The sequence below is a fragment of the Melitaea cinxia genome, chromosome 2 (assembly GCF_905220565.1).
Source record: "Melitaea cinxia chromosome 2, ilMelCinx1.1, whole genome shotgun sequence".
Classification (NCBI taxonomy): Eukaryota; Metazoa; Arthropoda; class Insecta; order Lepidoptera; family Nymphalidae; genus Melitaea; species Melitaea cinxia.
Window position 1 is genome coordinate 13,971,652 of NC_059395.1, and position 23,371 is coordinate 13,995,022.

General features: G+C 32.8%; 1 protein-coding gene across 1 annotated transcript in view; it reads right to left on the reverse strand.

The window, feature by feature from the left end:
• LOC123661809 (nose resistant to fluoxetine protein 6-like) overlaps window positions 1–23,371 on the reverse strand; it is a 51,036-nt gene that overhangs the window by 2,791 nt on the left and 24,874 nt on the right. The window contains exons 2-9 of the mRNA XM_045596752.1: window positions 10,700–10,881; window positions 8,102–8,301; window positions 5,191–5,314; window positions 4,534–4,612; window positions 4,329–4,437; window positions 3,590–3,745; window positions 3,004–3,513; window positions 1,733–1,902 (exon numbers count right to left, since the gene is read on the reverse strand). Coding sequence (XP_045452708.1) covers window positions 1,733–1,902; window positions 3,004–3,513; window positions 3,590–3,745; window positions 4,329–4,437; window positions 4,534–4,612; window positions 5,191–5,314; window positions 8,102–8,301; window positions 10,700–10,881 — 1,530 coding nt within the window. The remainder of the gene's footprint in view (window positions 1–1,732; window positions 1,903–3,003; window positions 3,514–3,589; window positions 3,746–4,328; window positions 4,438–4,533; window positions 4,613–5,190; window positions 5,315–8,101; window positions 8,302–10,699; window positions 10,882–23,371) is intronic.

Below are 23,371 nucleotides of genomic sequence, written 5' to 3' on the forward strand. Positions count from 1 at the left end.
TGAAACTCGAGCGAAAAACATATTCAAATATATCTATTACATATTAGCTTACTACATTTGAGATGAAATAATTAGATTACTTTTTAATGCAATATAAAAGCCCAGTTTTGTAAAGCAAAACATATCCAGACATCCTTGTGCAGACAAACTTACACGAGGCAAGTGTATTTTAGCTATATAGAGAAAGAGCGCAGAATGCTATATATTTTTAAATTATGCATGAAACACATTAAATCAATAAATAAAAAAAAAAAAACATTACACACACTACCATGTAGTTGACATACACACGCATATATACTCTTTTGTTTAATGTTCAAACTTATAATTTAAATTAATTATGGTCGAATTTCGACCCCTGGGCGATTACTAGTAGTATGAATACACATCAAAATGACATCTTTGAAATAATTAATTCTCACTTAGCAACTAATAATCTAGACATTTACTCGCATATAGTGGAAGGTGAAAAGTTATTAATCAATATCTATAGTATATCTAAAGTAGAATAGTACAATTATCTATTTGTCAAATGGAAGCAAATAATACGTTGCTAAATAACTTATCTATCGCAATTTATAATAGCTGCGTAAACAATGCTCTTGTGTTTATGAAATAGTATAGTTTGGATATTAACTCCTCGTATATTAATATCAGCTAGACTAATTGCGTAGTTTGAATGTCACAATTGTTAAATGAAACTAAGTGCTAACCATCAAACTATTTAAAGGTATTTAATACACTCGCGTTTATAATGCTTTGGTATTCAATTTCGAATTTCTATTGCTTGCTTGTTGTTTTGTGATAAGTAGCTTTACATTCGTGTTTATATGACAACCATCGTGGTTTTAATCTGGTTAATGACTATTATATACTGTTATTTGTGAAAAAAGTAATAGAACTTAAAGCTTTGTAAGCCTTCGAAGTTAAATCAAATACACAAATAACAACTACTTTTCCTGGTCTGGCAGACAGTCAAATAATTTTGTTATTATAGATAATAAAATAGAAAATGCCAAATTTTTAATGAAGTCATTCAAAGGAATATTATTTATTGTATAGCCATCATTCATATTTTGTATCAAAGTTTTAACATTGTAACTAATTAAATTTTTGTACTTAATAATTTAGTCTAGGAATTGTTAATAAATAATAAAATAAGCCCATAATACATAAAAATAAATCAACTCTTGTTCAATATACCATTATTAAATAATAAATGGATGTCTTCGTGTTTTCATCTCAGCATAAGGCTTTTTTCTAAGGAGCTCTTTTTTTTAAACATACATGGGCTCTTAAGTGCCCATGCCTTAATTATTTACAGTTTTATTGTCAAAACGTTGAGGCATATTATTTGCAACACTGCATGCTTCAAATTACATGCTCTTTTATTATATGTATACTCCCCTTTATAAATAAATAGGATATCTGGCAAAAAAAAATTAGACAGGTACTTAGAATGAACTTTCCAGTTTTATTATACAATATATTGTAGCAACATATAGATCTACAATATATTGATATTGTAGATAGACAATTATATCATGTAGTATCTTCACTTATTCAACGTACAAAACTACATATTTGGAGTAAAAGAAATTCTTGGCAATAGTGCTAATATCTTCATATTTTTGTGTTATTGTAGCTGCTAATATCAGTTACAATAACACAATCTATACCGAGCTTGAAAACACAAAAGCAATATACATAGATGTAAAAGTTTCTAACTTACCGACTAAGTATGGTCCAATTCTCGACCATGGTTTGTCATAAAGGGGATCGAACATTTCGAATGGTTCTTGAATGCGAGCCTTATATTGATGCCACACCGATACGTAGATGGTGGTTGCCCACGAACTAATCAACAATAGTATGAGCGATCCCATTGCTAGCTTTGTATGTCTGTAAATAAATAATAATATTTGACAATGACAATCTTATTAATGGAGTATGGTACTGTAGTCAACTGTAAACAAGTCTGAGTGTTGTGGAACGGCGCCTTCTTCTATTAAAACACACGATGTTTTCATTCATAACATGACATGAATTTTAAAAAGTTTAGTGAAGTTAAACTAAAAATAAAACCGTGGTTTTTTGAAGTGAGACGCCGCGTTGGCGCAACGTTTACAGCCATGGATTGTACCTGTTGCGCTGGCGGTTGTGGGTTCGATCCCCGCACATGACAAACATTTGTATTGGCCATACAGGTGTTTGCCGTGGTCTGGGTGTTTGTGCAGTCCTTGTGGGTCTCCCCACCGTGCCTCGGAGAGCACGTTAAGCCGTCGGTCACGGTTGTTATCATGTACACCTGATAGCGATCGTTACTCATAGTAGGGAATATATCCGCCAACCGCATTGGAGCAGCGTGGTGGATTAAGCTCTGAACCTTCTCCTACACGGGTAAAGAGGCCTATGCCCAGTAGTGGGATATTACAGGCTGAAGCGTATTTTGAAGTGAAACTTCTTTAGAATCTTTGTGATTTGAAACACGATAAAACGAAAAATCCGTCACGATTAAGAAACAAACACACAAATGTTTAGGAGAGAATGAAAAATGAATACATTACTGCTCAAAACGCGTAATCGACTCGTTTTGCGTGCCGCTTACGACCTTTTTCACGAGACCGTGGTCATCGTCGATAGAACAAATCGAACCGGCCTACCTTCCTACGACTTTCCAGAAGTTTCGCCTTTGTCGTGTGCAAATTGCACACACAGTTTTTTACACAGTTAAGATCTACGTTTTCTTGTTAACATTTATCTACACATTTTCGTAAAATTATTGTTTTACTATGAATTAAAAGTTCATAAATAAAGTTTATTTTTTCGTCGACAAATTCAGAGTGAAAAAGGTACTTGCTTTTAATCTAAATACGTTAAGCAATTGTATACATTTTTATTTGCATTTACTCATACGTGGATGTTGTGTTTGAACGAACACTTTAGTACTTGTTTACAGAGCGTAATATTGGGAAAAAGTCCGGAATACTTTTATATACTCACTTTACTGATATTAATAACAATATCACTCCTATGACATAGAATTGTGTGTCGTTTGCCATGTACCAGGACCACACCATACACATGTCCTTTTGCGGGAAAAAGTTATTTATATAAAGCAAGTTGCGCCACCAGTAGCGTTCGCAGTTGATATGGTCAAACATAGCTGGCTCAAATACGGTGTGGTCATGTGTGTAGCGAAGAGCCAATTCGTTTATTCCAATTACGAATGCATAAGCTGGAGTCAATCTGACAACTCGATAGAAAAATAATACGAAAAATGATTTCGTCATCTTAAAAATTTCCTCTTTGGAATAACCTTTAGGAGCCGGCTTGTCCAGTATATCTTCATAGAATGTTTCTTGGCTTGTAACGGAAACAGATAATGCAGAATTCGTGTAAACGTTAAGATCCTTGTTTATATCCTGGGGCACGGGTTTTGCCTTTTTGTTTAGCTTCCTATCTGCTTTTTTATCTTCTGTCCTTAAGAATAGTACGGTAACGAGAAGTCCACTGAAAGAATAATATATAATTACAAATTTACGTAATCGTACACTGTGTAATAGTTTTATAACGGTAATTTTGGTACCTTATAAAGAAGAAAGTGTCGACACAAAAAGAAGCGTTGCCAACAGATTGGTAGAGGAAATTTCGTTCTGTCACAACTCTCATTGTTTTGTTGTCAGCGACGTAGAAAATGGTTAAGTAAGTATGCACCATGATAACCCATAACACTGACATAAATCTAAAAAAAAAAATATTTTGAAACTTTCAGATATAATATTCATAACATTTGAGCAAACTTTTTAGTATAGTTCGTTAATTGTTTCCTGTTAAAATTTAGATCGTGTTTGAATAATTGTGTTTGCAGGCAAAAACCGACTTTAATTATATCGACAAGTAATACAACGTAGGTAGACGAAAAAATAGTCAAGTAAATACGCATTATCAAAGATTACTCCAAAAGTTGTAATCAGATCTCGATGAAATTTAAATGTGACCACATGATAAACATCGGCTTTCGATTAAATTAAAAATCATCAAAATCGGTACACCCAATAAAAAGTTATATGGATTTTCGAGAGTTTCCCCCGATTTCTCTGAGATCCCACCATTAGATCCTGATTTCCTTATCATGGTACCAAACTAGGGATATATCCTTTCCAACAAAAAAAGAATTATCAAATCGGTTCATAAACGACGGAGTTATCCCCGAACATACATTAAAAAAAACATATATACGGTCGAATTGAGTAGCCTCCTCCTTTTTTGAAGTCGGGTAAAAATATCGTAACATTCTAATTTCAGATATTTTATTGATTTCTTACCTCATACCGTGCAAACACGTCAAAGCGCCGTCGTTAGGCTTTTGTGTGCTGAGAATAACTCTGCCGTTAGATAGAATAGAAAAAGAAAGTAAGACCTCGGACCACGTCCCTGTGAAGACAAGCATTTGATCAAATTAAAACTTATTTTAAAAAAATCTTCGTTCATTGATAAATGTCAAACACAAACTTTGTAACGTATACTCACCACAAGTTTCCCGACATATATCTTGATCTTTATGATCTTCGTCTGTTACTTTTATATCATCTTTCGAGTTATTATTTGACTGAAAAAGATATTTTTATTTAGTTATATATTATAGAATTTTCGATGACATTTCTTAAGATTATTACAAAGTCGGAACGAAACGCTTTACTATTAATCTTAACCATTCCTAGTACAATTAAAACCTTATTTGTAAGAGCATGTTCGTTCAGCGTAGTGGAATGTTTGTAAATGTTACATTTTCATTTAAAGTCAGGGTCTGAAACAACTACACTGCGATATCCTGAGGTGTAAGTTTACTGAAAAATTTTAATGAAATACTAAAATTTAGATTGAAAAACATTAATTCATAAAACGAACGGAATTCAAGTGGATAGAATTTAAATGAAGAAGGAGAGTATTTGCATTTGGTTTTGTTATGCCAATGAGCATATCACAAATTGAATATGTTACAATTTTTATTTTAACTAAAATTAGTTGGACTGCGTCGGACACATACATATATGTTGAGGCTTTAATCTTACATACAACTTTTGTTTAAATGAATATTAAAAAAAAAACACTTTTGAAATTATGTTGGGCGTTTCGTTCAATATTAAGATTATTAGAATAATTTATATGTTGAGATAATCTACCAACAGTTGGCTTATTATTGTTGGCAAGTTCAAGGTCTTCTTGTTCCTTGAGACGATAGCGACGTTCGAGGTAACCTTCGTAGATGGACGCTATGAACATCCATATCGTAACTGCTAGCATTACCGACCTGTTACAAAATAAATATTTAATATCGCGATTCAGCCTGTAACATCCCATAGATGGGCATAGGCCTCTTCCTCCATGTAGGAGAAGGATCGGAGCTTAATCCACCACGTTGCTCCGCTGCGTACATGGCACACGCGCCATTAATCCAGAGCTGTTGTTATTACTACTGTGTGCTACTGCTGTGTGGCTACGGCACTAAAGAATTTAGCTACCCCCTCTCTTCCCGTGGGTGTCGTAAGAGGCGACTAAGGGATAACAAGGTTCCACAACCACCTTGGAACTTAAGAAGCCGACCGATGGCGGGATAACCATCCAACTGCTGGCTTTGAAATACACAGGCCGAAGACGGGCAGCAGCGTCTTCGGTGCGAAAAAGCCAGCCCTGCAGTCACCAACCCGCCTGCCCAGCGTGGTGACTATGGGCAAAACACATGAGTTCACGTTATTTTTGGCGTAAACTTGTGGAGGCCTATGTCCAGCAGTGGACTGTATAGGCTGTAATGATGTAATGATGTTGTTATTACTAATAATATAACACCCAATTAATAATAATTACCCACATATTAAATTTTAAACAACCGCTCTGGTGTAGTCGTGGGTGTAAGCACCTAAAACACTGACCGTTTGCGGGTTCGATATTTGTATTTGCACAATTATTTCTTTCCAGTTTGGATGTCTGTTCTTGTGGGTCCCCACCGTGCCTCGGAGATCAGGTTAAGCTGTTGGTCCCGGTTGTTATCATAAATACCTGATAGTGATCTTTATTCATAGTACCGGGAATATATCCACCAACCCGCTGTGGATCAGCGTGGTGGATTAAGGCTCTGATCGTTTTTTTACACGGATAAAGACGCCTATGCTCAGCAATGAGATGTTACAGGCTGAATTAATCGTAAATATTATTTTAATTACATTATTTATAATTATATTATTTATAATAAAATTTTAAAGACATTTGTGAAATGAAAATAATCGTAGACTGTTATTTGAATTTCAATATTACCCAGCGTTTCGTATAATTTAAGATTTGTAAATTGCGGAACATGTTTGTCGCTTTTATTGTAGCGGTATATATTTCAATGTTCATTTGTATTTGTACGCATTTTAGGTACAGACAAATATTATTATGTTATTATTTACACTAAACATATATTTATAACTCATATAATATTTTAAAACTAAATAAAAGCCACAAGAAACCCACAAGTCTCAAGCTTTAATACCGTGGCCTTTTATAACGGACCAATTTTGGTGGATTGAATATTAGACGCTTACAGACAACGACCTTAGTTAAGAAAATTGGATTTATGATGGTCCAGGTATAATAAACCAGACAACCTAGGTCATTATTCATATTTACGTTAAAGCGTATTGTTCCACTAAGTCTAATTAATGTCGGCCTATGACTTGATGATTTATTAGCTGAGTAGATTAAACGCTAAGAAATTTAGTTTTCTTTAGTGATTTTAATATTTCGAGTTTGGAGCCGTTAATATGCTATATCTGTTATGAAAAATAATGTAAGCTTTTAAATTATTTTCCGACATTTTTTTTTTATTATACGCTTTAAATATTTAAAATTACCAATTGTTTGGTATTACAGTCACGTATTATAAAATAAATAAAATATTTAAATATTTTAGTACGAGCACAACCTATTTTTTAAGTATATTACATTTTTTTATTGTTAATAAAATATATTACACCATGTTTCTAGTTTAGCCTTGTTAGCCTAAATTAATGTTTCACTGAAACAATATTAGGGGAAATATTGCATTCTAAGCCCTACGTTTTCATTAAAAAATATTATGATGTTCTATCTCAGAATAAAAGCAAGTTAATAATAGCATTTAATAAATTCTGCTAATACAAAGGTAATAAAAGTCAAATCAAGATCATATATCTTCACGGTGTATTGTATTATAAAGATAATAATGAGGTCATCTGAGCAAAGTATGAAACTTTTATTGTGTTAACACAAACTGGACAAAGCTATTTAAAATAACGACCGCGTTGCAGACGATGCATCGAATAACTACTTGGCAGATTCTATCCGGATTACGTTCATACACTCGCGAAACAAGGAGGTTTTAGTCACGACAATGTTTTACAGAAAATGTGGAGCAAGGTTTTAAAATTTTTACGTTGTTTCACCTACATTTAGTACGCGAAAATTGTTAAAAATGTACTCTCTTTATTTTCATACTTCCATGCTTGAATGGTCAAAAAAAGTTTTATGCAAATAGTCCAAATATTATGTAGAACTTTAAGTTTTTATGCAAACGTTTTTGCATAGGAATGTACTTTCTTTCATCTTGAAAAACTGTAGACTACATTAAATTGCGATGTAACGATGAATTCAACGAAAGTTAAGCTGAGATAATTACACTGCAAAGCCACAAGAAATAGATACATATATACATAGTGTATAAATAGTTATCGTTACAGACGGAGATGCCGTATGTTATTGATAGCGCTGGCACCGAGCCCTTTGTACTAACTTTGAACTTGCAATAAATTTCTTTTAAAGGTTTCATAAAATTTAAAAGTTTTAATAATGGTTCGATACGTATTTTATCTGAAAACTTTAAGTAAACATACGCGAATTGATTCAATTTAGAACTTTGGGCTCCTTGTTAAAGAAATATTCATTATTTTAAAATAATTAAGAAGAACTACCAAAACTTCTTATATCTTCAATGAAGGATAGACGATAAAAATCTTATAAATTAAAACCAAAGATTGGAATAGAGGCTGAACGGTTAATTTTATCCCACTCTCATACTTACCCAAGTATGTGGAATTTAAAGTCATTTAGTATGTCATAGGAGCCTGGCACTGGGCGCACGTAGAGGGTAGTGAACGAGGCGTCGATACCTGCGGCTGCGGCCCGGGCGGCGATCACTGCTTCCGACGAACTCAGTAGCATTTTTATTGCATCTTTGCTGCAGGAAGCTGGCACGCATTGACCGACTAACATTGGCCTCGTCTATAAGTAAAAATAATTCGGTGAAAATCTTCTCCTTTGGTATCTGTCCTTATATGATGTGAAATGTGTGATGTGTGATGTGTGGTGCGGTGCGGTGCGGGGCGGTGCGGTGCGTTGCGTTGTGGAGCGGTGCTGTGTGGTGCGGTGCGGTGCGGTACGTTGCAGAGCGGTGCGGTTCGGTTCGGTGCGGTGCGGTGCGGTGCGGTGCGGTGCGGCGCGGTGCGGTGCGGTGCTGTGCTGTGCGGTGCTGTGCGGTGCGGTGCGGTGCGGTGTGGTGCGGTGCGGTGTGGTGTGGTGTTAAGTAAGTTAAGTTTAAGTTAAGTAATGCAAATAATAACATATTTTTGGGTTAAATGCATTTGAACACGTTTTCATGGTATCTGATGCAACAAAATGCCTTATGTAATATACATACATATCTAATATCTATCATAAACGGAAGAATGTGTTCACTGCAAAATAGGTTATATTAAAAATGTTGTTTACGAGATTTCAATTTATTTTATCGAGTATGGGTAAATTTCAAATTTAAAATCATAATCCTCATATCTTTATCGAGTCGAGTAAACATTTTAAAGAATAATATTTTATAAATTAACAAGCGACCCGCCCCGGCTTCGCACGGGTGCAATGCTGATACTGATGCTGATATTGACCCGACTTCTTAATAAGATTCGTGCCAAATTTGAAGTAAATCCATGCAGTACTTTTTGAGTTTATTCCGGACATACATACAGACAAACAGACAAACAGACAAAAATTCTAAAAACTATTCTTTTGGCTTCGGTATCGATTGTAGATCACACCCCAAGTATTCTTTAAAAAAAATATTCAATGTACAATTTTGACTTTCCTACCATTTTATTATATGTATAGATTCTGAAAACCTACGTACTTTATGATTATAATATTGGAATCGGTTTTCAAAGGTATGACCTTACAAACATCTTTAATGTAATCAGAACTATAAAAATTCGCGTACAAGCAACATAGTAAAAACAAAAGCAAGTGTAATTGATGTTCCATTTAATTTAACAATAATAATTAGTAGAATATATCTTTACAGTCGCTATATGAAGTATAGTACAAAGGAACGAAAATAGGCTAACCGGGGCAAATGGCTGGCTATAAATGGGGTAATTAATCTGGGCAAGTTTTATAAGTTGCATAACCGTAATAAGTGGCTTGTGTGTATCATTTCATATTGGACGAGGAAAAAGCATCCGAGGGAATTCCAGCCAATTAATTGCGAGGGTCGGGAGGAAACAAGAACTTTTAATAAACGGGTTCTGCTGCAAATTGTCCTCTAAGCGCCTCCGTCGAGTGACATTAACATCTCGGTTATGTTACTCTGACTTCACGTTGATGTTCAGAAAATGTTTTTGTTTATTTTTCCGTGTATCAAATCGTAAAAGATAAAATATGCCAGAGCTAAGACTTTTGCATGTTTTTATCACGATTTCGACTATTGGACTTAATGGCTCTTTGTTCTTTGAAATAAAAAACTAACGAATTGCGAATTGGTCACTTCTTCTGTTTGCTTACACAATTTATATTAAGAAAACACAAAAAAAAAAATGATCACGTTCCTTTTATAGAGCAACTCTACAATTTACAACAATAAACACATTTAATGACAAAATACCATCTGAAAATATAGGCAAATTACCCTGCTTGAATCAAATCGCATATTGTGTCCGCTTAGGGAGTGTACGCGATGCTGATATTTTGATGATTAATAAGAAATAATTTTAAGTTTTTCTATCCCTGAACCTTACAATGTTTACAAAAATTGCTAAATTTTATTCGCCCCAAGAAAAATACGTTTAATAAATAAAACACTATAGCTAAGTAAAAGCTTATTAACAAACTCGAAATTGATAATAAATTGAACGGTACGCTGTATTGTCACACGGCAAGGTACGAATCAGGATACCACGCATACAGTGCTGTTCACCCACATATACCTTGCAGTATATACAATGTAATTTGACAGATGGGTAGGTGAACAACGGAGCTTAGTAATATTATTCAATTAATCATTTTTATTATTATTACATAATATAAAACAAAGTCGCTTCCCGCTATCTGTATGCTTAGATCTTTAAAACTACGCAACGGATTTTGATGCGGTTTTCTTTAGTAAATATAATGATCCCAGTGGAAGATGTATATATATATATATATATATATATATATATATATATATATATAGTATATGTGTAATACATGCATAAAATAGTAGTGGAACACTGATAGTTTTTGGAACCGTGCGAAACCGAGGTGCGTCGCTAGAAATAATATATAACATAAGTACAATTCATTACAGTGTTCTGTAGTATATCTTTATAATACGGAACCTTCGTTCTTTATTTTTTCAGTTAAATATATTATTTACCTGCGGTATATGATCTGCATCTACTTTAAGATTGATCTTAGCAACGTAGAACGTGGTAGAGAAGGGCGGAGTTTGCGCATAGTATTTCTTGAGTAACAGATCGTGACACGCATTCTGTGAACCCAGCCAGTACTCGTTGCCAAATAATAAGTTAGGAGTGTATTGTCCGGAAGCGTCGTAAACTGAAAATATAAAGAAAGCACTCTTTAACACTGTGAATGAATTAAATACCAGCCCGTTGCGGAGTTAGCATTAGTGCTGCTTTTTCCTCCGGGGATTGTGAATTCGATTCCCACTGAGTTTGATGTAATATATGTTCAGTTCTATATATATTATATATGTAAATTTAATATAATAAACAAATTTTGTTACATCTTAGCAACAAATGATTGAGTGTATGTTAAGGATATATATTTAATTAGTAATAATTACACAACTGTATCTAACAAGAAAAAATTAAAACCCGACTATGACAAAAAAAATATTACGTTACTTTATGTCCTATAGAGGGCGCCATATTCAGAATAATGCGATATCTTATAGCCTTTAATCAGCGAAAAATAAACACGCTTCTAATGATACCTCATTTGTCTAAATATGGCAAGGAGTTTACATCCATACATAAATCCATATATTAAAATTATAATATATGTTAAGAAGCGTCGGAACTTAATGTTTCCACTGCTCTACTGCACTCTGAAGACCATATTCGTACATGTCTAATTTTTTTCAACAACTTACAGATTTTACACGTAATTCGTTTTATATTTCAGCATACTAGTTTGGATTTGATCCCTGACCTGTCGCTTGAAATATACGATTAAATTGTAATGTTTGTTTGGTTACATTTATTAATTTCTGAAATAAATTTTGAAAAATTACGATTCAACTAAGTAAGCCATTTTTCGAAAAATATATGATTTTTTAACATAAAATATTAAAGAAAATCAATATCCATAAACGTCTATTTAGTTTGATAACTTTCAAAATTTTACGTGATAAGTAAAACTGCTACGCTGCTAATTTAAAGAGTTTATGAATAAATTGAAACTTCTTATAAAAATGACAATACAGAACAAAAATATCAATTTTATATCGATAGCGGTGTGGTATCCATTTATTCAGTGATAATTAAATTTGAGAGAAATTCGCTTTCTCAATTGAACATGTTGTTATATATATATGAGTAGTGTAACTGGAAACATGATTCTGATGACCTGGCGTACAATGTTTAACGGCACTCAGTTGACGCAGACTTAACAACGTCATAAGAACACCAAAATCAAGCCCACATAATTTCGCCTAGGGTGCAGAATACTATGACTAGTAAAGTCCATCAAATCATCTAACGTTTATATTTTAACTAACTTTTACTCGTTGCTTCGCTTTGATTTTTTTTATTAAAAGTATCCTATATTACTTTTAATACCTCCAAGAATATGTTTACATAGTTTAATGATGATCGGTTATGTATTTTTTGCGTGAAAGCGTAAAAAACAAACTTACATTCATATTTATATTATTATTATTCTGGAACATTTTATGCTAAAATCATTCAAATTTTAATGAACAAGTTACGTTCATGAAAACTTCGATCTGATAGAGTGGAATGAATATTTCATTTATGGCTTCTGAAGGCACAAAGTTATATATTATAGGTACTTTGAAGGACGAAACTCACGACAAACTTTTGTTTCAAATTACTTAAATATAACACGAGTTTTTTTTAATACTCACTTACTTTGTATAGATATTTATTCTACCTTAGTAAATTAGACAGACTACCGAGTACACTTATACCTTTTCTAACAAACATTATATTTCAATTGTATCTATATTTAACGAGACACATTAAAACTAAAAGATTATAAAACTTTTATTTACTGTCTATAAATATTTACAAACGCGTTTAAAGATAAGATGGAGAATAAAAGTATAAAATGCATTTGCCGAGACCTGCATTAAAAGAGCAACAAAAACAACTACATAATAAATATAATATCTTTAAACACGATATACTATAAACACACTTACTCTTATTTTAATTTTTTACTAATCCTTCTTTTTTTCTGAAATCTTAAAAATATTTGTACTCTTAAAAATATTAAATTATTTTAAAAAACTCTTCTTTACATCCATTGTTCTCTATTGCGACGTAAATCAGGAACAACGGTTAAAATGTAGCGAAAAAAACTGTAACAGTATACATTAATTTCAGTTAATATAAAACGTAGCTCTATATTTACCCTTATATATTTCTTAGACCATTTATTAAAACAGTGAATTATTGTTTGCGAAATATAAGGGTCCGTGAGCTTCGATAACAAAGTCAATAAATATTTGCTAGTGCGCCCGCGATACGGTCAATGGTTACCATAAAATATATATTGTTCTTGTTTTATTAAGAGCTAATGTCGAAAATATGTGTTTAAGGCTGTACTAATACTACAAAACTGAAGGTTTTATTTGTTTATTTGAAGACGTTGTTTTCAATTTCACTGAATCCTTTCGGAAATTTCTTTTGTATTATTTATATAAAATACCGAAAGTATAGAATACAATACACGTCGTAGGAACTGAGCATTCACTATAAAGTCAACTTCAACATAACGTTATATATTTGTAAACTATTTTGTAACTTAAGTTATGTCCTTAGACCGTTTACAACAAAATCAATTAAATAACTTACAGGAAGAATTAATATGGTGAGAAAATGGTTCATCCATACATATCAACTAAAACAGAAAGCCTAGGTTAAAAATCTTGTTTCATTAATAATGTCCGTACTAGCCAAACTTGTTCGATTCCAAAAACAAAAGACTGTTTTATATTGTTTTATGGCCTGTGTAAGCGTAGATATCGTTTGCCAGTGATAAATTGACCCCATCTATCATATAGTAAGAGAGCTCAATTGACAGGTGAATATATATTTTTTTCTATAAAACATCTTGGTTTCAAAGAGAAAAATGAAAAATAAGGCAAGATAACTGTTCCGTCTCCTGATTATTTCATTAAATTTTTGAAGTAAACCAAACATTCGTATAAATTTCAAATGAAATTATTAACAACACATATATTATTTACGTCTATAATCCTCTTTCTCATTATGAATTATGACTTTGAAGATAAAGATAAACAGCGGTCCTAGCTAGTACCACGGATATATCAAAGCATGCCAAGTTTTCTTCAAGTTCATTCAATAGTTTTAACGTGATGCTCGGCCAAGATAAAAGCATTTTTTTTTCATATCTGAAATAATTTTGGCTTAAGTAAAAATATATAGCAAGAGCTGTCTAAAAATTTTTCATAATACTAATTTGGAGTTATATCAGTTTTGACATAACTATATATTACATAATATAGTCTTAACAAATACAAATATAGTGCAAAAAATCGGCGAAGTATAAATTGGACGTATGCAATGTGGTATGGTTTACCATATATTTTTATCATAGAATCGTAAAAAATACTACAACTACTCTAGAAAATGTCAAAAGAGTGTTGAGATTCAAAGTTCGTGTTTATAGTCGAAGCTTTTACGCGACGCGTATATTTTAATCAACTCAGCCAGTTCTATTTTTAAAACAAAGTGATAATTTCAAGTACATTAAACCATTAGTATAAGTCGTTGTTAATTAAGGAGAAGTGGAGTGTAAGAGCACCTTTTATAATTACATCCCCATACAGAGTGTCGTATCAACGGTTTTAATAAAATTTCACTGGCAACTTTAATATATCACGAAGATTCACGGCGAAGCAAATGACAGACATTACGGGACTTATGAGTAACATTAATTTTAAAAGATCAACTTTAACATTTGATATTACATGCCTATATTTATGTTAAGAATAAATAAATAGCATTATATTTAAATACGGTGAATTTTACAAACTTCATTTTAGTTTCGACAAGTTGTGACATGATTTATTCATTAGTGGTTTGACTCAATACTATTTTTAAGCAACAGCGGCGATGGAATTTAGTATTCTAGTATCAGAGGGTTAATAACAGTGCTATTTGATAACAAATGTGCCTAAGTATTACGTGAAATATATTTAGGGTAGAAAAAATATTAATATGCTTACTGTATTACGCTATTTAATAGGAACCAGTACACTTATTTCATAGTTTGTATCAGTTAAATTATTTTTTTGTTTTCGATTTTGCAATTTAAAAAAAAAGGAAACGAAAATATTTGTTATTATAATTATTCAAATGAGTATGATTACCTCACCAAGCATTTTATTTATTCCATTTTATTTGCAGTTACATAGTTATTCTCTTTGTTAGGTACCTAACAATTGGGTAAAGTCTATGTCGTCATATTAAAAATTGTTTTTATTTTATTTTAATTATTGATAAAGATTTTTTTACATTATTGGTAATAATCTATTTCCTTATTACACTAATATAAACTAGACAATTTTAGGTATGTTTTACATCCGCTCTATTCGAAAGGCGTTGTTGTCTATATAATATGACCTGAAGCAAAAACTTTGTACTCCTTTTTACGAAAATTGTGCGGGCGGAGGAGTATGAAATTTCGTACATTTATAGTTTATATAGAGAACGAGTGCAGAATGGCACACGCATATATGTATATATATATATATATATATATATGGTCGAATTGAGTAACCTCCTCCTTTTTTGAAGTTGGTTAAAAAAGTGTTAAAAAGCGGTCCTGGATTTGTTCACTGGTATTATTCAAAAATTTACATATATACACTAAATAAAGTATCGTCTACTACTCGTTACTTGATACGCGCAAGTTCACAACATATATTTTATTCACCCTTGTCAATGTCATGACACTAAGTGATGGCGGTGGGCCCAGTTCTCCTTTGAGAGTCGTACTGTCGCACCTTTTAAGCACATTTATTTTCTTTGTGGGCTGAAAAGGTATATCACTGCTATACAATGAACGAATTTCTTCGCCTCCTAGACTGGAAATGATTTTTTGCCTTTTGTCAAAGAGCCGTACCTAAAATCATGTAGGTATCATAAGTTTTTAGCCAAAGTCGATATATTCTAAAACTAGCTGTGCCCGCGACTTCGACCGCCTTGAATTTAACAAAAAAGTTATTGTTCAGTTCTCAGTTATAAATAAAATACTTATATCCAAAACAAAAGTAGCCTAAGTTACTCCTTATTTTGTCAGCTATCTGCCAATCAATCTCGTGATAATTGGTCCAGCCGTTTCAGAGATTAGCCGGAACAAACAGACAGACGGACAGACAAAAATTATAGAAAATATTATTTTGGTATATGTAACGTGTATACATACATATGCGTTCAGTAAAGAGCAGTTATTGTTAATATTACGAACAGACACTCCAATTTTATTTATTTGTATAGATAAGTACTATATGTATTTGATAATCTTGATATGTAAATTGCTAATAATAAGCTGTGTGATACACGGCAGTAAGGAATATAGCAACCCCCACTCTTTCCGTGGGTGTCGTAAGAGGCGACTAGGGAATAACACAGTTCTACTACCGCCTTGGAAGTCACAAAGCCGACAGATAGCGGGGTAACCATCCTACTGCTGGCTCTGAAATACACAGGCTAAAGACGGGTAGCAGCGTCTTCGGTGCGACAAAGTCTCAAAGCGTCTGAGTTGACCCACACACTTTTTTTGATCAAAATTGTCTTCAACGTAATTTGATTTCAATGAATATCTTCGAAGATATCATAATTTTAAAATAACTCTGCAACGAATTAATGATCATAAAAAATGAAAGTGATTTTATTGCATTAGTATTAGCCAGGCATGTTAATGCTTACGAATAAAAAACACTTTATCGACAAGGTAATTTTTTGAAGATAAACTTTGTTTTTCATAGCATTTAACTTGGACACATAATTTAGGAGATAATGTAAAATCAAATGAAACAACGCACGTGCACCTATGTAAGTCGCTTGATTTGCACAGTAATGGTTTAAAAATATTTTAGGAGGTTTTTTCCTCAAATTAATGTAAATGAAACTGCACGAAGCTAGTAAAATATATAGATGTAACTAAAAATAAGTGTACCAGTCTCTTTAACTATAGTCTACGAGCATGAAGTCACGTGAGACATTTGGTTGTTTTTAAAAAGGTAATAGCGGTATTTCTTAATGTAAGCAAATGTTCTGTACAGCGTCAAGTCACGGCCAGCCGTTGGTACAAATTTCGGTCCACAAGCTACGGTTTTTCTGTATCGATTATACTACTATCAACTGAATAGATTATGAGATACGTAACTAAGTTGAAATAACTAGTAATGTCTGTTTTTTTTTTTATTCCTTATTAATCGATTTTCATATAAGGAATAAAAAAAAATATAAACAGTAAAATCTACTGAACGGATAACCTCGTTACGGTTCTCCGTTTATTGGAACCCTGATACACGATGCCATCTATCGGAATTTTATTGGGTTCCGATAGATTGCCTTATTTGATTCGTTTATTTACCATTTGATATGGTATTAATTTTTTTCTTAGACTACTAAGCTTTTTTTGTGTCTATTTAGACAGTTGATCTCAAGGAGTAAACTCCAGTCGTGCATCTGAGCTGACACACACTTTTTTATTCTTTAAATCCTTATTACGTAAACTTGATTTTTTTGCCTTTTTCTGCTTTTAATAGTATTTATAGAATTAAATATACTGAATCTTCCAAGTTGTCAAATTCTTTTTTAGTTATTGAGTATGATACTTTAATTAATTACCTACCCAATTAGTCGCAATTAACATGAATCACTTTTCGTTAATTATTGCAAATAATAGGAAAGGTTAGTTAACGGCTGTGATAACTTTATTACATCACAAGTGATGTCACGCCATGAGAATTATAAGAACTGCTAGAAAAATTACCTTCGCTGGCAAGGTTACGTTTTTATACGAAGTATATACATATATTCATACTTAGTTAGGTTTCAAAGGTCTGAGTGTAAGTTTCTCAAGTTTTTAACGTTCTTTTTCAAGCTTGCGTTTTTTGAATGAAAACTTGAACTGCGCTTCACGATGAAAGTCTAATACCTAAAATCGTGATACCCTAAGTTTTTAAGCTTTCACGGCCACTGACATTACTTTTACTTTAAGTGTTAGTGTCAGAGTCGTAGCAAAACCTATAAAGAATGCTGTTTAGCCTCAATACTGCCTCAAGGTGGGTTGGACTCGGGATGAACTTAGAAAAGACCAAGGTCATGTTCACACTTCAATCTCGAACTAATATATGTCGAAGGTGTAGCAATAAAAGTTATCCAGGAGTATATCTAGCTCAGACAAATATTGCTGTTGGATAGACGAACTTTGAGGGTGAGCTAGACAAGTGCAACGGGGTTGGGCAGTGTTTGAAAAGTTGCGTCGCATCTTTGGAACATTCTTGCCATAAGCCCTCAAGACCAAGAAGTTCGATCAATGCATCCTGCCAGTCATGACACACGAAGACGTAGAACTTGACGGTAAAGCTACTCCACTGACTGCATCTTTCTCAGAGAGCTATGAAGAGCGAGTCTATCTGGTAACTGATAACAACAAGATCTTTCTTATAATATTCTTATCTTTACTATATAAGCCTTTTTCATATCCATGACATCAAATGTCATTCTTATCTTTAATCATAGCAATTTTTTAATGACAGCCATTAAAATCTGACGACATAGCTAAACAAGTAAGACATATAACACTGCGCTGCAGAAAATGAATGACATATCGTTAGCGCCATCTGTTGAGCAATGTTATTTTATTTTTACTATGTTTGTCTATACTAATATTATAAAGAGGTAAAGGTTATAACTTTCTTTGTATGTAGGGGGTAATCTTCGCAAATACTGATCCGATCATGAAAATTTTTTCACTAACAGAAAGCTACACTATTTAGGAGTGACATTTATTATATTATGTTTGAAAATGAATTGAAATAACATCATGTAAGTCTTCTTCTTCGTCGTTTCCTCACTGCTGACCACATATGATCTGCCACTGAACACGGTCGTGTAAATAAAGATAGTTAAAAATATAATATTGATTTTTTATTTACCCTTGTTTGCTTGAAATTTATGGATTTTGAGACTTTAGTTTTGAGTTGGATTATGGTTATTGTAGCTCGTTGGATAGCTTTTGAAGTGTAGATATTTTTAAAATAATACGCAGGTACACGTTCATAATTTTTTTTTCAGTACGTCATAAGTTTTTCAAACAAAGACATTAATTATTTTCCTCTTTTTAACTTTGGTGAGTCAAGGGTTAAAAATTCAATAAGTTATCGTTGTTTGATGTTATTTATTATTATTTAGAATATTGTTTATCATTCTATGATAATTTTACGAATATTCGTCAATTAATTTCTTTTTAATGCCCTTTAAAGTAATAGATTCGGGGATTTTTCACCAATAATAGTAAAATTTAAAAAAATCTAAAATAGGTGAACATGGATTTTTCTAAATATTTTTTTGTGATTGCCCATACCCCTCCTGACAACCCCTTCAAGGGATCGTGACATATTACAAGTAACCCTGCATATTATGTATGTACACCTCCATGCCGTCTAATTATTTTGTCATGTCCTTTTCATTTTAGAGGTTGTCTGGAAGAGATCGCTCTTTTAGCGATAAGAACACCTTTTGTACATGTCTATATTTTCTTTTTCATTGTAAAATTTTATTCTCTGATAGTGTACAATAAAGAGTATTTGTATTTGTATATGTATTCGTAATACGTAAAAAACAAATGTATTCGTAATGTACGCTGAATGATTTTAATGAATGATGGCGTATTATTTTTATCTCTAATCTGACAAGCCGTCAATAAATCTTCTTCGCGTATTCTCCATTATTCCTATGTTTATTCGCGAAATCAACTGTGTTCTTTTAGCTCCAATTTTATCTTTATACCATATGAATGAATAACTGAATGTATCTGAATATATCAATTTACTCGAGCCTTCCGTCAGCCTTATATTGATTGATTAGTCTATTTAATGTTTTCCATTATCACACTTTTTAAACTTGGAATGCCGCAATATCTATAAAAATAAAAATGAATGTTGCTAAGCGCATAACTCGAGCATGGCCGTATGTTCCTCAAGGCCCACGGAAGGTTGTAATACTAAAAAAAAAAAAATTCCTATTAACTTTTGATAGAACTGTCGGGTAGCTAGTTTTACAATGAAAATCAAAACGCATTCATAGCTACAAATCTTTTTTGAGCTAAAAAATTATTTTAAGTTTATTTTTTGAAGTAGAAATATCAGGGTCTTTAATCGAAATAAAACATGGCATATATTTTTGGTTGCACAAAGTTACATATCTGTGTAAAATTTCATTAAAATCGGTCCATTAGTTTCGGAGATTAGCCTGAACAAACATCCAGACACCAGATTTATATACATACATTGTTTATTAGTGAAAACTGTAAAAAATACGAAAAATAATGTTGGCGAAACCCAAGTAAAGAACATTTACACATTAGGGAAAGGCGTAGAAAATGACAGGTAGGTAAAATGACAGATAGTGTTTTCGTAAAAATCTATAGACATATTATTATTCATTCTTGAATAACAAATTAAAACCTGTGTCAACGCCAGTCGCATCCATTGAGCCATGTGATGCAGAAACTTGATTATTTGATAAATAAGTGATAATATGTGTGTGATGATAAATAAATAGTATTATTTGATATTAAGTGCAAAAATCAAACAATCAAGTTTCTGCATCACATGGCTCAATGGATGCGACTGGCGTTGACACAGGTTTTAATTTGTTATTCAAGAATGAATAATAATATGTCTATAGATTTTTACGAAAACACTATCTGTCATTTTACCTACCTGTCATTTTCTACGCCTTTCCCTGCACTTTCTAGTTTCAATATTAATATTTTTTCTTCGCAAAAATAAGTAATTTTTATACATTCTGACATTGTTTATATCGATTTATCTGAACAACTGTTAAACAAATTGGAACGACTACAAAACATATGTATTCGCTTTATATTCGGGTTGCGCAAATTTGATCATATATCTCAATATCAACAACAGTTAGGTTGGCTACCAATTAGGCAGCGACAAAATATGCATGCTCTTTCTTTATTGTTCAATATTCTTTATCACCCTCACACACCCTCTTATTTTAAGGAAAGGTTTAGTTTTTTAGGACATGACACTGAATGTAACTTGCGTCCCCGTGTAATAACTTGCTTGTGGTACCTCTTTGTCGCTCTAATGCGTATTATAATTCCTTCACTACTAAAGTGATCAAACTTTGGAATTCCCTGCCCAATGACATCCGTCAAGCAGAATCTATAAATATTTTTAAGAGTCGTTTACACAAATACTACTTAACTCTTACATAGTTTTAAATATATGTATTCTATTGGTATATTGTTTTTATATGTATGTTTGTATAAATATATTTTGTATGTATTTACATATGTTTGTATATGTTTATGTAGGTATATACCGTTTAAATGTATGAATATTGTATTATATAAGTACGTTTAGTACTATAAATTGATTTAATTATGTGTATTAATCTTGCGTTGTTGATTGCGCACTATTACCGAAATATTTTTTATATTACTTACTACTTTTATTAAAGGTTGCCTGGAAGAGATCGCTATAAGCGATAAGGCCGCCTTTGCATACATTACTTGTTTTTGTATCTAATCGTTCTGAAATGTAACTTTTTTTTGTGTGTGCAATAAAGTTTAATAAATAAATAAATAAAATAAATATTTTTCTGCATTCATATCTTTTGATTAGCGTTAGTTTATTATGAAGTTATTAAAAAACTTTGTGCATTTAATTGTTAAAATTATTTCGATATTTGTAGTGATTGCTTTCTATTGCTTTAGGTACAAAATGGCTTGATATGAGATTTGACCCATCATGATTTCAATCTTTCAGATAAATAAACTACCCCACAACTATAGAAAAACAAACTGACAGGTTTGGATAAAATCTCTATGGAAAGGAATTACATAAGAAACCAACAACTTTATTATTAAGTACCAAATATAATAAGCCAAAGCAAATTCTGCTTCTGTACCTATGACAAAGAAATAAACCAGAATGATTTCAAACATTTGGATTTTGACAGTGAAAGTTACTTCTCTTCCATACAAGCTTAAAATCAAACTGTTGCTAATGATACAGATTCTCCTTGCATATATTCCTATGACTCCTATTTAATAATAATAATAATAATAATAATATTCTTTATTAAAGTGACCAGTGACTCATTTTGGTTAGTAAACAATATTTCTTACACACTATGTTAGTTTAGTTATTACAATTTTTTTTAAATAAATAAATGTTACAGAACACACGAATCACCGCTGCACCGTTCCATTTGCAACGGCACAGCAATGATTCATGTATATGCAATCCAGTCTACTGGATATCATGCCCAGAATTCCGTTGGCACTACCCCGCACTCTACGCACCAGAGACCCACATCTTTTTCTTATGAGGGCGTAAAAACAATCAACACGCGCTTCTGCGAACATCCCTGAGGCGCTGTAGTATCGAGGTAGCCCCAACAACACCCTGAACGCGTTATTGTATTGAACGCGGAGAGCACTATAAGATTTTTGAGTATATCTCGCCCATAGGCTGCACGTGTAAAAGGATGTACAATATGCTCTAAATAATGTTATCTTAACATTGGGTGAACTACGTGCAAACCTACGAGCAAGCATATTCGCTCTCACCGACAATGCTCTCCGCTCTCGTTCAATGTCAGCATCATCTTTGAGATCGGAAGTCAGATAATGCCCGAGATATTTAAAATTATCCACCCTATCCAGGATACAATCATTTAGAAATACCGGTGGTAGTTCCTTCGTACACTTGCCTCGGACGTTAAACACCATTATTTGGCTCTTTTTTACATTATAAATTAAGCCGTGTGACTTAGCATACGACTCACATACTGACAATAATTTTCTTATGCCACAGACGGACGCACTCAGCAGCACCATATCGTCAGCGTAGCTAATGTTGTTCACACATACACCATCTATGTAACAGCCAACTCTGGTACTGCTGAGCTCCGCTATCAAATCATTTATATAAATGTTAAAAAGCGTTGGCGAAGTTAAACCCCCTTGTCTCACGCCACACTCCAGGCCATACGGCCGAGACAACGCTCCTTCCCATCGTACATTATTGACCTGGTTCCCATACCAATACTTAAGAATGTTAACGAGATCTACAGGTAACCCGCTCTTCTGTAGTTTCTTCCATAAAATATTGTATGAGACCAGGTCGAAAGCCTTGGAGAGATCAAGGAAGCAAGCAACAACTGGCGTTTCCCTCTCTACGTAGTAGGTGACAGCACTCTTAAGACACAGCACTGCAGTTTCTGTTGATAAACCCGGCTTAAAACCAAACTGATTGTCGTGCTGTTGGACGTACACGTTAAGCTGTGTATTAAGAATGCTGTCAAATACTTTCGAAATTACAGTTGCTAACGAAATGGGCCTATAGTTATTCTTATCAGCGTTGTCGCCCGTTTTATTTTTGATTATAGGAACCACCACCGTACGCATCATATCATCCGGCATATAACTATGATTTAAACATAAGTTAAATAATATACATAAAACACGGGGTAAGTGATTTAAGGTCTAAGTTAAAACAGATTTCGTTAAAGTGCATAAGCTGTAAAAGATGTGCTCA